Raw genomic sequence first — 17230 nt, forward strand, 5'->3', positions numbered from 1 at the left:
TGTCTCCTTTTTTGTTGTTGCTGTTTTAACCCTGCACACGCAAGTAGAGAGGAAGCATTATTAAGAACTGGATCCTTCAACACATTTAAGAATTATATTATTATAACACAGAAGACCAAAAATTAGATTTTACAGTTAAATATTTTGTAAGCCAAAGGTTTTACTGTACAAGCGATTGTGCATTTTTTTTAAAAAAAAAAAAAAGCAAATTATAGTGCAAAGCAAATTTTTTTGGCCCGTCTTGTGACCATTTGCATAAAATAGAGGTGTCTGTATTTACACCTTCGTATGACAATATGTCATAAAGGAACATAGTTACAGATTTATTTATTTTTTTGCTCTTTTTTTTTTTTTTTTTGCTTTTAAATACTCCATGAAAACCATTAAATTGGTATTAAAAATTACTCATTTTCTTTGTGCTTTCTATCAGTGGAAACATTGTATGATAAACTTGAATGCATCAAAACACAGGCTGCGATGATCCAGTTTATACAGGCTGACAGACAGATGGCAATCAACAGGCATGTGCTTGCTGTTTGCTAAGGCAAGTGGAGTTTGCAGTTTTTAAATCCATGAGTGGTCATTGCAGCTTTACAATTAAATCCAGGTACGTATGATTTGATGTCTCAATCCTGCATTTAAATGGTAGTGCAGTTACTATGCACTTGATTGCTGGAAAGATACCCACTGAGATTTGGGATGTCGACCATTTTTGCATTATTTGTGGTTCTTAGGATGAGATTTTCAAAGGCGTTAAAATCCCAACTCTCACCTTTAGACATAAGCAACCAAATGCCAAATAATTCTCATGCTAACTTTAAAAAACACACTGAGTCATTTCATAATCTCTTATTGGGGGAAAAAAAGACACTCTTGGCCTATTCTACATCACCCCGCTGGACGTATGTTTACCGTCAGCCATGTGCCTTGTTAAATATGCACAAGGCTATTATAAACTTAGAACTGTGCTAAAGCATTATTATTAATGATGCCTCTCATCTGAAGCAGCTACACAACTATAGGAGACCTCTGGTTCAGAGCATCAAAGATATTGAGGTGCCTAACTCCCAAGGGGGGGGAGGAGGGCTTCCTGTTTAAGAGGCGTGGGAATCTAATTCTAGGACCTGACTCTCAACTGCGCTTCGCTTTGTGCAGTCATTTACACCAGTGCAAAGTGGAGGTAAAATGCTTCCGGTCTGATTTAGTAGCATTTTGGATCCATTTTGCATGGGTGCAAATCATTATACACAGAAGCAGGATCCCTATGATTAAAGTAGGCTATTGCGACACAAACGTCCTGGGTTCTGTTCCCATCCAACCCTGCCACTGGTGTGCTACGTTAAAAAGTCAGTAAGTGATCTAGAGTGGTAGCTCTAATAACCCAGTGGCAGGCTGATGTGGCAAACCATTCTATAGGCAAACATACTTTATTCACAGGAGTTGTCTCATTGACTTCACTGGAACAACTAGAGTGAGTAAAGTTATGTTAGGTTCAGGCCCTAATTCCTGTTTGAAGCACAGCGAAGCTATGTCAGATAGAAATGCAGAGTGGCAGTATGGTCCAGTGGCAATCCCACAGACTCAGGAACACTGGCTTCTAGTCCTGACTCTGCCACAAAGCTACTGGTGATGTCCCCTGCTGACTTCCCTATTCTTTGTCTATTTCAGTTGTAAGGCCACTGTGGAAGATGATCACTATGTGTCTCTGCAGCACCTAGCACAATGGGACCTAATCTCAGCTGGGGCCTCTAGCTGCTGCTCTGTTACCAGTGGTAAACGTGGGTCAATAGTGCCACTGTATGTGGCCTTGGCCAAGCCCTCTACCTCAATTTACCCATCTGTAAAATGGGGATAATAACAGTGCCTGAATTCACCGCAGGAGTTGTGATATGAGGAATAATTATGCAAAGCACTTTGAGCTGAAAGGTGCTATATGTTATGATTTCACTTGTCTAAAAAAACCCCAAGGGGGTAAAATTTTATTTAAAATTGAGGGGGCTATCCAAATCTCAGTTAGTACTTTAAGAATCAGCTGACAATCTCCTTTATTCAAGCACAAATGCATGGTGTGTCAATCCACTCTGGGTGTAAAAACGGAAGAGAATCATAAAATAAATACTAAATATTGCCACAGCTGCCTGTGTGCCACTCAGAAATGACAGAAGAGAAACCGCTATCCTGGATTTCATATTATTCCAAAGGCTTCCGAGTCCCTTTGCAGCAAACATGTTTGTAATTGCACCTCACACATTGGATTGTCCCACACGCATTTTTTGTCTCAGATGCAACCATCGAGACTAACCAGAAGGAGCAAGAACATCCAAGTCAGGACAAAAGGAAAACACATCTTGTAAAAAAATACATCTCATGTAAACATACAGGAAGGAAGTGGGGAGGCTGTCAGGAGTGGGATCAGCCATGTTACTGTTTTAAAAACAACAAAAAAATCACAACACAACCACTTTCAGAATCATATCACAGCACTTGTTCACATGGCTGATTCCTGCGTACCCGCATCAGGAAGAGCCAGTCACATTTGTTTTGCTGTAAACAAGACTCACATCTCAGCTGCTGCGTGCATCTCTGGTGACTCCCTGTTGTCATGACTGAGTTCTTTTGGTGGTTAAAGGCCCTTTTTCGGTGGGGGGAGAGTGGCTAAGGCTTTTTAGTTCATTCTTCCTGCGTTTGTAGAGAGATGGATGGGCTGATTTCTGGGGCCTCTTTTAAAAATTTTTTCTAACACTTATGATTGTGCAGGAGGACGGCATTTTGGTTAAGACTGAGATGATCGACAGGCGTTCTGAACACAGACATAACTCCGCAATTAACAAACATCTGATTCCACGCACCCCTATATACAATGCACCCATTGCAAAGAGACCAAAGGAACCTTACTGAGTGACAAATTCAAGCGTGGTGGACGTGTGTCTTGAACTGTGTACAGCTCTGGTCCGTCTTTAATTGAGAATTGCCTATGTTTGGGAGGGAAGGATTCTTCAGACTGGGAGATGTCCCACGCTAGGCCTCATTTTACTCTAGTCGCTATCAATAAGGAGTAAAATATCGGTGGGCATTTTGTTCAGTTAAAGTTACACATGCCTACTTTAGTCCTTCCTAGTAGGGCCTCCAGACAGACTCATCCATCCTCCCGGTGGTTGTCATGGTTGTAGGCGAGTTACTGTGACTCCCATCCGCATCAACCCCATCATTCTGATTGGCAAGGTTGGGATTCATTAAGTTGTTGCCCGCCGAGGCACTCGTGCAGGAGGACAACATCCTCGTGGGCGAGCGCTCCCCCCCGGCCACCATGGAGAACTGGTACGATCCGGACGATGTACCGTAGTACAAGTGGTAAGGGGTGGGGTTGGTTTGGAAGGGTCCACTTTGGTTCTGGGTGGAGCCAGGGTAGGGTGGCGGAAGGTAGGTATGGTGGAAGCGGGTCGTGGTGGGCATGCCGGTCATGCTGATGCCACTGATCCCCGTGGCGGAGGGCGTGGCCGTGTATGGGAAGGCCGCCGACATGGCACTGGGGTAATGCATCCGGGGGTCGGAAAACCTGGTCTCAGTGAGAGTCGGCAACGTGGCAAAGGGGCGATCGAACTGACGCGGGTCGGAGAAGGGGTTCAGCTCCGACGTGCCTGTTTGGAAGAAGAAAGAAGAGTCACTGGTTAGGCTTTGCCTGCTGCACCCGGGAAACACAGGGCATGGCTGACGGGCGCAGCTTCAGTACGTGCTTGGGGCTGACGCTTAACATGCAGGGTGAGTTATTTATCTCAGTAAGTCCAAAGGTCTGGGCCTGCCTCTGCCGCAGGAGAAAGCCACACTGATATAAACACCCGTATACAGGTAGAACTGCAGCCACGCGAAGGGGTCGTACTGACTTAACTGCATTGTTTTTAAAACTGGGTACAAAAGTGATGTAAAAACGGGGCGCATACCAGCCCTTGTAGCTGGCATTAGGTCTGGCGCTGTCCTGAAGGATCACAGCATTTACCCAAACCAGGCCTTGAAACTGAAGAAATTCTAACCTATTCCCCCTAAATAAACACTTTAGGTATGTGAACAACAAAACACAAAGTAGGGATCGAACACCAAGCAGCAGTGCGACACAGAGCAGTGTTGCCTAGTGGCTAGAGCACTGGACTGGACCTTAGGAAACCTGGGCTCTATTCCTGCCTCTGCCACAGGTTTGCTGTCTGACCTTGCACAAGTCACTGCAGCACCCTGTGCCTCAATTTCCTCATCTGTAAAATGGAGACAATGTGCTTGGTGAAAACTCTTTCAGCTCTACTGATGAGACGGGTTAGGTATTTTTGCTTGTATAGGATTCATAGCACTGTACAGTACTCTAAAGTGTGGTAGATACCCCTGTGTTGGAGCAGTAGTCCTTGTGTCTCCAGAACAAGAAATAAAATTCACAGTGACAGGCACATTCTAGATCTGCAGCTGTGGGGAGTTGTGGAAGATTTAAAAAAAAAAAAAATCCTAAAGTCATTTGTTTAGGCCAGTCCGGTTTCCTGCCCTAAAAGCTGTATTTCCTATCCATGAAAGACTGGGGATAAGCTTATTTCTCTAGCGGTTTATTCATCTCCAGCAGAAATTAAAAAAACCCAACCCTATAAACACACAAAAATCTTGTTTAGCCATTGCGTGGGCTGGGTAGTAAATAAAACAGCACAGGGCCCCAGACAGACAGTCCCAGGCCCCCTTGGTGTACACACACGCACACACAGAGACAAGGAGGGAAAGCCGGAGTCTAGACCAGGCCGTTAAGCCTTCATGTGGGTGGCCCGTTCATGCTGATAGCATCAGGGGCTGGAGCTGATAAACACACAGCTGAAAGCTCCCAAGGTAGGGAGCCACAATGGCCTTGCTTGCTTTTTGCCTCTGAGGGGATCAAAAGGGTGGAAAACATGATCCTCCTGGGCCAAAAGTCAATTAGAGGGACTGGGAGGCTGATATAATATGGTGTCCTCTCTAATTTCCTTAGACATTGGGGAGCCCCCCCAGGTCTTTTTGGGGAGGGGAGGGTGAAGGAGGTATGGAGCCACCTTTCACCACTGCAAACCCAAAGGATTTCCCAGACAGAACAAGCTGGGAAAGGGAGCCCTTGGGGAGTTCCCAGGGGAGCACTGGGCCGTCTCACGAATGTGCCAGACTTTCGCAGCTGTCCTAAGATCTGGGGCATTTCCCCAGGGATTCCAGCATATCCGTGGGCTTGGGGGACAGGCTGCGCAGAAAAGAGGAGACTGCACCCATAGATGGCGTGATTTACTGCAGAACCCATGTCCTCAGGGGCCTGGCATCCCTCACCCAGTGTTGACCCTCCTGCAGCTCATTGCGTGGGAGAGCAAGATTTAGCCTCATGGTTCTTGAGACAGCTACGGAGACTGGGACAATTACAACCTCACAGCCCATGAAGTCGGGTCAAGCTGTACAGAGAGTGGGCAAGAAATTTTCCACTTCTGGAGCCTTGGACTATTCCTCTTTTAACCAAGCAGCAGCAGGAGAATGGAGCTGGCCAAGGGAGGTACAAGAAATGGCTTGCCCTGAGCCCTGTTCCAAACACTTCCTTCGCTTGCGACCAAGGCAGAGAGCAGCACTTCTCAGACCCATGGCCTGCTCCATGCAACATGTCACAGAACCACAGAAGATGAGGGTTGGAAGGGACCTCAGGAGGTCATCTAGTCCCACCCCCCTGCTCAAAGCAGGACCAACCCCAACTAAATCACCCCAGCCAGGGCTTTGTCAAGCTGGGCCTTAAAAATCTCTAAGGTTGGAGATTCCACCACCTCCCTAGGTAACCCATTCCAGTGCTTCACCACCCTCCTAGGGAAAAACTTTTTCCTAATATCCAACCTAGACCTCCCCCACTGCAACTTGAGAGCATTGCTCCTTGTTGTGTCATCTGCCACCCCTGAGACCAGCATGGCTCCATCCTCCCTGGAACCCCCCTTCAGGTAGTTGAAGCCTGCTATCAAATCCCACCCCCACTTCTCTTCTGCAGACTAAACAAGCCCAGTTCCCTCAGCCTCTCCTCATAATCATTTTTGTTGTCCTCTGCTGGACTCTCTCCAATTTGTCCACATCCTTCCTGTTGTGTATATAGCGATCATTTGGAAGGGGCTTTGAGTGCTATGGATAAAAAGCCCTACCTAGGAGTAAATCATTGCATTTAGCCTCCCTTCGTCTTTCACTCATATTGGTGGTTTGATCTGTTTTTCTCTGGTTTGAAGTATGAAAGTCAGAGCTTCCTGCTCTGTAATTGGGAAGCGATCTGGCCTCAGTGATTGTCCTAGAGGCTCTTCACCTCCTGGAGGCGCTGGTTTTGACTGTGAGGTACTGTGTAGGCTCTGAAGTGAGGGACATGCTTTCTTCTAGAGAGAAAGATGCTCTTCCACTGAGGTCTCCAGCTCAGTGAGAAGATTTACAATGCCTAGCATTAACAAATAAAGGTTTGAGTGCATCCAGCCAGCAAGACTATTAGGCGACCATTGTCATGCAAATCATCTGGCTTCTGCATGGGCTCAGAGGAGCAAAGAAAGAGAGGAAAGAGTACGGTGAATATGATGATTTTGAACTAATAAATACTAAAAATGCAACAAAGTCTTTGGTGTACACAACATTTGACCCTCTGAGAGCTAGCAGGACCCTTGGATAGTGAAGCCATTTGAACTCTGAGAGTATTTTAACAGAATATGTCATTTATGCCCGGTGCCATCAATGCATGGAAACCAACCCAGACTCCCATGCTCTTTCTCTAGGTGGGTTCAACTGTAGGAATCAAACCCTGACACTACCTGAGCTAGGTACTCCCCCGGGATCTAAGCCTCAGGTCTGGACTAGCTAAAACAGCTGGAGCCCTAGCTTCCAATCCTAGCATGGTCAGGTCAGCCTTCCATCCTTCCAAGGTACCAGCAGATATTCCATGTCTTTGGGATTCTAGGGCTGAATTAAATCTTGTCTGCTATCTGTAGACACAAACATTCCCATGATTCAGGAGAGCTTCCACAGTGACCTTGGCCAAAATCCCACCCTGAGATGCCCACCAGTTGAGCAATGGCTGGTTGGATGGTGCTCACCTCCTTAGAGGTGACTGCAAAGCAATAGGACTGAGTGTATCTCTATTAGGGGCAATCTCGGGTTGAACAACTGGGATCCAGATCTGAATATCCCCTATATTTGTGGGGTGTTTGAATCCAGAGATTTGGCACAGTCGACCATAGAGAAAGGAGCCAACGGCAAAGTTTGAACCTAGATCTTCAGATCAGACCCCCATAGTCTGTGGGGTGCTTGGATTTGGCTTTGCGCTCGGCCCCGTCTCTATTGTGTGTTGATACAAAAGGTTTTGGGCCTCCAAGGATGTCAGACACATTATGAATGTCAAATAGCATCATTGTGGGTTAACGTGTGATGGGAGCGGCTGGGCTCATTGAGGAAGCAGTGTTGGCTTTGTTGACTTATGTCTCTTTCTGAGGTCAAACCAGAATGCTGCAGTTTTTTACTGTAGTTTTCTTCTGTAATGACAAAAGATAAGTGACGGGATCCTTCTTCAGGCACATCTATATAAAGATGGTGCTTTGCACGTTGCAAGATATCCTTAAGATATGAGCTTCCTGAATGCCAAAGAATGAGATGCTGACTGACTGGGGGTGGGTGGGGAAATAATACAGTTAGAAGCTAACTGTGATTCTGATCTTCCATACGCTGGTGTAACTCTACTGACTTTTTAGGTTTGACTCCTGATTTATACTGGTCTAAGTAGCCGGTCTAAAGCTACAAGCCACAATCAGAGCTGGAAGAGGAATTATAACGATGAGGGCTTTGCAAGCATGGAGGACTGGATGTGAAGGACAGGCTTTTCTGGGTATTCACACTGCATTTTTCTTAGATGTGATTATAAATAAAGCCCAACCTAGACAGCACTTTTTCAGCCCACCACAATACAGCTGCTTAACAGTGCACTGCAATGTTACTCAGCAGTTTGGGATAGGAAGTGAAGACGGGTGTCCTGTCCTACTGTGAATGCAGGGGGAACTTAGGACGGGAGAATGTAATTACTCATGTTGGAATTTCTCCCGTACATCCCAGCTCACACCTTTATGCTGCTGTGAAAAGCACCGTGCAATTGTTAACCATCACAAATGACCAAAGGACCTTCACTTTACGTCTCATCCTAAAAGCAGGGCACCTAGCAGCACAATGATAGAAGAAGTGAAGCACCACCAGCGCTTCCTGATGTGCTTTGGTGTTGCTTGGAGATCTCCCAGCCAAGCACCAGGCTGTCTAGACCTGCTTAACTTTTGAAACCAGATCAGTTCACAGCATAAGATGGAACAGCTGCATAAAAGGAACAAACACGTTCAGTGATAAGGTGAAGAGCACCACCTATTGAATCACTCACCCCGGCTCCCATCACTTCCCGCACATGCAATTTCATTCATAATCTTTGGACTATTTTATCACGTTCTAATGGAAGCAGCCTCCCAATTCGCCACATTTCTACCAGGGTTAGGCCTTCCCTGGGACTTCAGCTTCACACGCTCTTCCAATATAGATGATGACGCTCTCGAATTCAATGGTGAGCAGACTGCACCAAGATAGGTACCACTAGCTGAGCCAAGAGGGAATTACTTTCCTTCATTATGTTTCATATGCCCATAAATAATATGTCATAAAAAGCAAATTGAAATAAAACATAAGTGCTCAGGGCACATTTCCCTTTGCCTCTATAATACACTCAAAGGGTGTTTTTTTTTAATGCCAACTTTTTATTGGTCTGTACTTGCAACACTTGGCAATCCATGCTTGCTACTATTTAGACGCAGCAGTATTGAAGTGTTAATTACAGGCCTTGTGCAGGGAGCTTTATGCAAAACAACATGGATTGGTCGGTGGAAACTTCTTCTACTGCATGCAAATACCGGTGAGCACCAGGCCAACTTTCCAGGTGTCAGCGTTAAGTTCAGCGCTAACACCTCAGAACAAGCCAGTGTATAAAGATAATGGACCAGCTGCAATGGAGTGAAAAGCAGGGCTGAATCAGGATCCGTGTACTGCCCTCTCTCCATGATGCTCATTAGTATTGAGTCTTTGCATGTTAAGTAGGGTTATGAGTCTCATCCTGACAGCTCCAACGATATAGGCTTGCTGCAACACTCACATCCACACCCGCCCACATACATACGCCTCTTAGTCAGTAATCGGTATCTATATACGTCCCACCATCGAAATACAGCCCCCTCAGTGACGGAATACAGCAGCTCTGGGGGCACTGGTGCACAGCAGTTGAAGCAGGAAGTGCGGGAGAAGACCGTAGCCAATTGACACTGTGGAGGGAACAGCAAGGGCGGGATGTAACTCCCCGCACTGGAATGTAGCTGGAGACCTGTGCTAACTCACTCACCCTCGCAAACAGTGGTCCGGACCTTGGTTTAACATCTCCAGAAGCAGGGTTCAGCTTTTACAGAGCAGCATTAAAACAAGCCCTGATTGTTTGTGTTTTAATTCTCATCCTTCATCCCTCGCTCATCTCTGGGGGCTTTGCCCCGCACAGGAAAACCCAAACAGTGGCTATACCACGCCAGACCACCTCGCATTATAATGGCACCCTTTGTTTCCTTATTCCCCACCCCCATCACACCCACCGCTCTCATATAAAAGGGGAGAAATGTCTCCACCGCGTGCTATAGACACTCTACACCGCCAGCCTCAAAGCCAACCGGAAAGCGGGAAATATCCCTATGGCAGAGCCTGCCTGAACAGGGCAGACGGGGGAGACTGACAGGCTGTAGGGCCGGGGAAAGTTTCCTGGTGTGCTGAATCACAGTGGCAGCTCTATTTATAACCACTGTTGGTTTGTACAACAACCTCTCAGGGATCATCATTAATCACCCAACGGTTGTTCTGCAGATTAGAACACCCACGGGCTAGCCCTGACTCCTTAGGCACACGCGGTAGGCACTCCTGGAATAGGCAAGACACCGCTTTGCATAGCCACGAGTTAAACTAGGTAGCACCAGTCCTTCTGGCTGGGACGGCGCTGATTCCAAAAAGGAGCGAAGCCAAACACTAAGTGAAAGGTGGGGCACGGAAGGGCTTTACGCCCAGGTTTTCAGAGTGGGGAGGCATTACCCCTCAGGCCTCAAAGGTTGAAGCTTTTTTTTGTCCCTCACCAAGAGACACGCTAAGGGCAGCTGAGTGAGGCACATATATCTATACTGTCTCCAAACCACTGTCCCACAATGCTAGCCAAGCCCCGCCACAGGGTGTCAAAACTGCAGCTGCTGAATGAGTGACGGGCCCTAGCACCAGAACATGACAACGGCTGGACCAAAGTAGGGGGGGTATAGTGCAGCTAAACAGTGCAGGAGAAACTCACTGGGGACTGCGTGTTGCAAGCCCCCCACTGTGCCGAACCACAGATGATCTGAGTTGTTCCAACCTCTGCCCGGCCTCTGGAGCTCCTGCCTTTAGTTCTGCCAGGTTCCTGTATAACCTGAGGTGTATTAGCCAAGCTAACAGTCATCAGAGAAGCATGGCACATTCCATGTGGCTAGACAGGTCTGTGGATCGCACCCACCTCCTACCCTGAGACTGAATCAGTCCTGGGCACAGATGCTCTTACCACGTTACAGCTTTTGGAGCCAAACCTCCTTTGCACAGGCAGATCTATGGACCGATGCCAACCAGAACTCAGGCATCAATTAATGTGCTGTTGATGTGTATGTTTCTGCCACTTTGGGGAGAATGTTCACATTTTCATATTAGAAAGCTGGAATCTGAGCCGACTTGGACATGAACAAAGGACCCTCACCTGCAAAACGGCAGCTCTCCCACGCTGGCTGAGCATCTTTTTGCAAGCAAGAGCAGCTTTTATACCAGGCCTCTTTTCCAAGCTTCGACCACCAGCTGGCAATACCCCTGCAAAGGGAGCAACCCCTGGAATAGGTCTGACATTCTGTCCACTAGAGGGCAGCCATGCACACAGACGCCATTCCATGCCCTTTATACAGTGAGGTACATGTTGCAAGCGGAGACCAAAAATGGTCCTGTGGCAAAGACACTTTGACCAGGAGATCTGGATTCAATTCCCAACTCTGCTACAACCTCCCTGTGTCACTGTGAACACATTATTTAATCGCCCCCTGCCTCGGTTTCCCCTCTGTAAAATGGAGGTAATAATAATACTTTATTTCCCCATCCATTGTCAGTCTTGTCTGTTTAGACTGTGAGTTCTTTGTGGCGGGAAATATCTCTAAGTATGCATATGTACAGTGCCTAGCGCACAACGGGGCCCCGCTCTCAGTTGCGTTTTCTAGCCACTGCTGTCATACGTATAATGATGACCCAGCATTCCTGCAGCATCCAGCCAACTTGACTGATTCCAAAAGAACAAACCAAACAACAACAGCCTGCAGTGTTACACAATTAATTAGCACTGCCAGTAAGCAAACAATTAACTTGAATTCATCACCAAGCTAAAGCTTTCCTGCATATTTGCTGGGCATCATTGTCAGCTCTCATGAAATTTGGAAGGACATTCCTATTCTCCTCCTGTTGCTCTCAGAAGAGTCTCCCCTGAGGCTCTGAATCATAACAGCCTTGACAAGTTCCAAATAAAACATCTATATTAATGTGTTCCATAACCACCTATTGCAACAGCAAAGGAACCTTCTGTCACATTAAACAAGCGATCAAGGGGCAATCTGGAGTGAACATACCATTTGCACAACCAGCTAAATGCATGCCAGGAAAGTCAGAGTTAGTACCTTGTATCTACATTCTCCTCGCCAGCCCTTCACTCTGTTTGAAATCAGAGCTGACACTGCTTTTTAAACTCTCTCTCTCTCTCTCACACACACACACACACACACAATCCACAGAGCCTAAACCATGCTTGTAGTTTACAGCTTTGCATCTGCAAATTTACTATGGCTTGACTTGGTTTCTAGATGTCCAGCCCCTTTGCTTTTTAGACCCTGGCAATTTGAGCTTAAGTATTTCAGTTGTCCAGTTGCCAATCAAAATATTTGAAGGAAATGTTTATTTTCTTCTCGAAATCACACCAGCTGCTGCACTAACTGAATAAGCCCATTTAGTTGTAAGAATTTAACCATTGTAAGATTGAATCGAGTACCCAACTACTCCAAAATCTGACCCAATCTACTAGCGGAAATGTCAATGTTTTGGATGGGAGATTGGGGAAGTGTGGAATGTGTATTAAATAAAAGCCATGTAGAGGTCAGGGCCCTGATTACTAATGTCACTGTCTCTTAGTTGTGATCATTCTGCCAGCGGGATGGAATGGAGGAGCAGGCCAGCAATTATTTAATCGTGCAGTTGCAATATGCACGTCTTAAAGCCCCTCTCCCCCAGCTTTTGCCAAGCTTCATTCAAACCAGCTTTCACAGCCATTTAGCGCTTTTCCAGCTAAAACAACTGAGCCCAGTGGCTTTATTGTCACACCGGATTAGGAGACCATATCAGCCTCGCTGATGGCGAGGAGGCAAATGAAAAGAGCTTTACCAAATGCCAGCACGTTAACGGAAGCAAAGCCCTAGCGGGTCAGCGGTGGGAGCTGCCGGCCTATCAGCAGCAAATATGGGGACCCTTTGTGTCGTGCAGCAGCTTGGCTGCGATTCTCTGATGCGGGGAAGAGAGGTCTGCATCCTCTCCAAAGAGCACCTATCTGTTTCAGGAGGTCTGTGCAACCCGCAGCTATGCCTCATTGTGGCCTGCATCATTCCAGCGGGACCGGATACTCCGCTGAGTCAGGGCATTCTGGGGAATGAGGATCGGTCTCCATTGCAGAGAGTGACTGCAGCACGTGTAGACACATCTGCCCTAGCTTTGATCTAGTGAGCGCTGATACCAGCGATGAATGGCAGTGAGGTGAAGGCGCAAGGACATACCCACGCTGCAGCGGTTTTCCTGCAATTGGTATTGGCGCTAAGGAGCGCGGGTATGCCTGCACCTGACTGAAGTGCAAACATATGCTAAACGACAGCTCAGGGCACATGACGGGCAGGGGATCCACCGATGAATATGTGATTGGTCTGGGTTACAAGGAAGAAGGAATTATTTTTGGGACATGGGCAAGTCCCTGGGGTATAAATGATACAGAAGAACAGAAGATGAAAGTGAGCAAAGGAAAATGTAGGCAGAAGACGAGGAAACACGTCTTACCATGAAGGCTAATAGACAATGGGAAAGCAGCGATGGTTTGCACAGCCCGTCATCCGAGTGCTTCATGCAAAGTTACTGGGTAAAACTGTCAATGTTTCCCTAAGTGACTTATAAGCCCACCTCCCATTTCCCAGAGTGAGTTACACACTTAGAGTGGCATTCAGAAAGGTCTTTCAATGCCTAACTCCGGATTGAAGCAATGAGCACGAAGTGCCTAAATTCATTAGTGAATTCCACCCCACCCTTCAGTGCTTTTGAAAATTTTACCCACCATAAAGTCTTATGAGCCTCATTTTACAGCTGGGGAAACTGTGACACAGACAGGGAACGTGACTTCCCCAAGTGTCAGCAGCAAAGCTGTGCGTGTGTTTATACACACGCGCACACATGTATTGTGTACACATCCACATAGCTGAAATGTATAGAGATTAAACTGAACGATTGCTAATGTTTTATAAGGATTTTTTTTCAGCACGATTATAGATGTGCGATGTCTGTATGTACATGCCTTGCAAAATTGACATGAAAAATCCAGCTCAGGGAGAAAAAAAAATCTACTTTCCTGCCATATGGCATGGTGATTGATGACAATGTAAACACTAATGATATTTTACACTTTTGTATATAATGTGTATGTGTGTGAAAGACGGAGAGCGGTGGGGGAGAAAACTGCTTCTCTAGCACTCTCTCTGCCTCTGATTTTTTCCCCTTCTAGTTTTTGTTCTCCATGAACCTAAATTATCTCCCAACATTCTTCATGCTCTGTTATTTCTCCCTCTTCTCTTTTGTACTCATAATGGCTGTTCTACCTGGGAGCAAGGGCAGTAGGTGGTCCACAGAAAGAAAGACAGTTTGTTCCCTGGAATATCAAATCCTCCTTCTTCCTAGAGAAGATTCCAACCCCTCCCTTGAACTCCAGTTCTTATGGCTACTTGTCACCGCTCACATCTGTGACCAAGTTCGTTTGCTTTCAAGTCAGAATCAACCAAAAAGAAAGAAAAAAAGAAGGCGAATGTTTCTGGAAAGAAAACAGCCCGGAGTTTATTTTGGGACACTGAAAAGCAAGGGTGTGAACAGCGTCCGTTGCAACAACCAGCAAAGCGGTTGTTCTGTATCTGATATAACTAACTCATGAACAACATGTGATTACTTCCTCTGTTGTGTCTAAAATGCCACACATCTTATCTGAGCATCTCAGGGGCACTTGCTCTAGCTTGTAAAGAACACTTATGACTTGAAGTCTTCGGTTTTTATAAATGTCTTGAAATGTATCTATATATAAACACATACAAAGCCCACAGACCTACTCACAAAAATCCATCCAAACCAGCTTCTCTTCTCCCAGGTCCTTGAATGTCATTTCATTGACACACCTCGGATTTGTTGGGCACTGGAGCCCAGCTTCAGAAAGGTATTTCGGTGCCTAACTCCCACTGAAATCCATGGGAGTTAGGTACCTAAGTATCTTTGTGAATCTGGGCCTGTGTTGTCATCAGCATTTTAGCCCACATTTCACTTCTGTGAAGGGTATAAAAAGCCCTGACTGGATGGTGTGGGGTGAGACTCTCAATCCAGCCATAGACAGCCTGCAGCCAGACTGCCTCACAAGCTTTGTGCCAGGTCAATACTTGGAGGGGGAGACCGCTTAAGGAGCACCATGGTGAGACGGGAGGTGATGGCAATGATTTAGTAGGCAGCACTTGTTCTGCTCTACAGCTCCCAACCTGCATTAGAACACAATAGCACAGACCTGTGCAACTAGGCAGAGTCCTACCGACTTCAGTGCAATTCTCTTCTTCCAGGCGGTCTGTGCCAGAAGATCTCAATGAAGCATCCAGACCTAAGCCAGTGTGGATTGAAGGGAAACCAAGATCCTGATAACTAAAGATCAAGCAGCCCATCAGCAAGAGGTGAGCTGTTAACCCTTGTGTCAAAGACAAATTACAGTTGGGCTAGTTGCATTCTATTTTATGCAGCTGCGGATGAAGAAGGTATTTTATTTCACTTCATGAACTGTTGCTGGTAAACAGCTGCCATGCTCTAATCCAGTGGTGGCTGCACATCAGTGGTGGGTGAGTGATTCCTCCACATACTCTTTATGAAATAAATGTGCTAAAGTGCTTACGTGCTATCACTGCAACTCACCACGATGCTGGATTTCTTTACTAGGTTATATTCCATTTTAAAACATTTTAGGCCAGATTAACTCAATTCTTTTCAGGTAATATTGCCTAATTCACTGGTCCAGAAGAGCAGTTTAAAGACACAGGAACACTCAGAGATAGAAAGAAGCTAGGAAACCCATCTTGGTATGTTCCTTCCTTTGAGGCTAAAGTTGTAGCCCACACTATATTTTCTTCCCACTAATGCTTGCCTAACTTCCTCTGGAAACATTTTAGTAGCTGCCCAGGGCAGAATGTTTTTATCCATTAAGAAGCGGATATTGTAAAGAGACTGTAAGTCAATCTGGATGGGTTTTTAGAGGACCAGGGAGCAGCAATTCAATGTATTTGCTAGGTCTATAATTCAAAATTTAATCTCAGAGCAGCCACATGCATTTCTGAGGCCATGTCTACACTACAGCGGCCGTAAACACTTCTTACATCGACAGAACGGGGGTTTCCATTGATGCCGTGAATCCCCCTGCTGAGAGATCAGTGGAAGAATCCTTCAGTTGACCTAGCCCCATCTACACTGGGGGTTAGATTGACCTAATCACAGCATTCAGAGTGCAAAATTTTTCATAGCCCTGAGCAATGAAGCTGGGTCAATCTAATTTTTAAATGTAGACCATGCCTGAAACAGTGGGGTATCAGCAGGCTATGCCAAGAGACTTATTCAAAGTAATACTGTACTTTAAAAATATTGTAAAAAGGGCGGGGAGGAGATTTCCTTTAAGTGCACATGGAAAAGCATTCTTCTGTGGCCTCATCTGTACTTGAAAAATCGCCTTGGGTTTAACTAAATCAATTTAAAATCAACCTAGTGTGAACCCCTAATGTAGATGCACTTTGGGACGGGATTCCCCTCTTTCTGTTGAAGTCAAATTGCTAAATTAAACCAGACCAATTTAAACTGGGCTTAAACTGGTTTAAATGCATTTACACAGGTGGTTGCACTAGATGAATTTCGTTAAATCAGTGCAATTTTTCTAATGTAGAAAAGACCCGCGTCTCCCCTGTCCTTTCCAGGGGATTTGCATGGTAGGTGACATATTTTATTTTAATTATGGATCCTTAAAAAGTATCCTATTCATGCACATAACTAGTCTATGTGACCACGAGCCCCTGACTGTTATCATGTTCCCTCCTGCATTCATGCTGGCTGATATTCTCACTCACTGACAGGATCTTGCCTTTAAACTATACTGCAAACTTTTCAGAGCAGGAGCTGTCTCCTGTTATGTGTTTGAACAGACCCTGGCACAACTGGGTCCCTGATCTTGATTGCAGCCTTTGGATGCTCCCGTTGTCTGCTGGAGTCTGCAGGCAGTTTGAAACATTAACTCTGAGAAATGTGCCGTGCCCCCGTGATCCTCTCTGGGGTCTTGATTCCGAATCCCTATTTGGCTTGTTTAAAAGTCACCCTTGTTAATTATTTCAGTGCTGACTGCTTTTGGAGAACCAGCAAGCTACTGAGCAATTGTTGGACGCACTGGCCTGCGTTGGGGTGGGATGGAATGTAGAGGTGCAGCTTCTGAGAGTTGTTTGGGTGGGGAATGAGGAATTCAACCCCCCATTTCACCATATTTAAAGTCAACTCCATTCCCCACCCAAAGTAGGGAAGGAAGAAGAGATGCATCCCCATCCCTCATGTCCAAAAGCTTCCGTTGTCCCATGGTCACCAAGATATCAAAATGGACTTCCCTGAGGATCAATAACCCTAAGTCCCCCTCCTGTAGGGGGGAAAACATCCTCCTTCCTCCCAGTAGCTTCTACAAGGCATTCAAGACTCATCAATGCAAAACTCTGCAGCACCCTGAAAATGTGGGGGGGTGGGCAGGTGGGGAGAGCATAAAATAAACTGAATTTAATATCAACAT

The 17230-nt window shown here is 46.1% G+C and overlaps 1 protein-coding gene across 1 annotated transcript in view; it reads right to left on the reverse strand.

The window, feature by feature from the left end:
- Window positions 1–1104: 1104 nt before the first annotated feature.
- Window positions 1105–17230, reverse strand: part of RUNX3 (RUNX family transcription factor 3) — a 56093-nt gene continuing 39967 nt past the window's right edge. The window contains exon 5 of the mRNA XM_067533854.1: window positions 1105–3638. Coding sequence (XP_067389955.1) covers window positions 3115–3638 — 524 coding nt within the window. The 3' untranslated portion in view covers window positions 1105–3114. The remainder of the gene's footprint in view (window positions 3639–17230) is intronic.

The sequence above is a fragment of the Emydura macquarii genome, unplaced genomic scaffold (assembly GCF_026122565.2).
Source record: "Emydura macquarii macquarii isolate MOO-44397 ecotype Brisbane River unplaced genomic scaffold, CSIRO-AGI_Emac_v2 contig_3348, whole genome shotgun sequence".
Lineage (NCBI taxonomy): Eukaryota > Metazoa > Chordata > Testudines > Chelidae > Emydura > Emydura macquarii.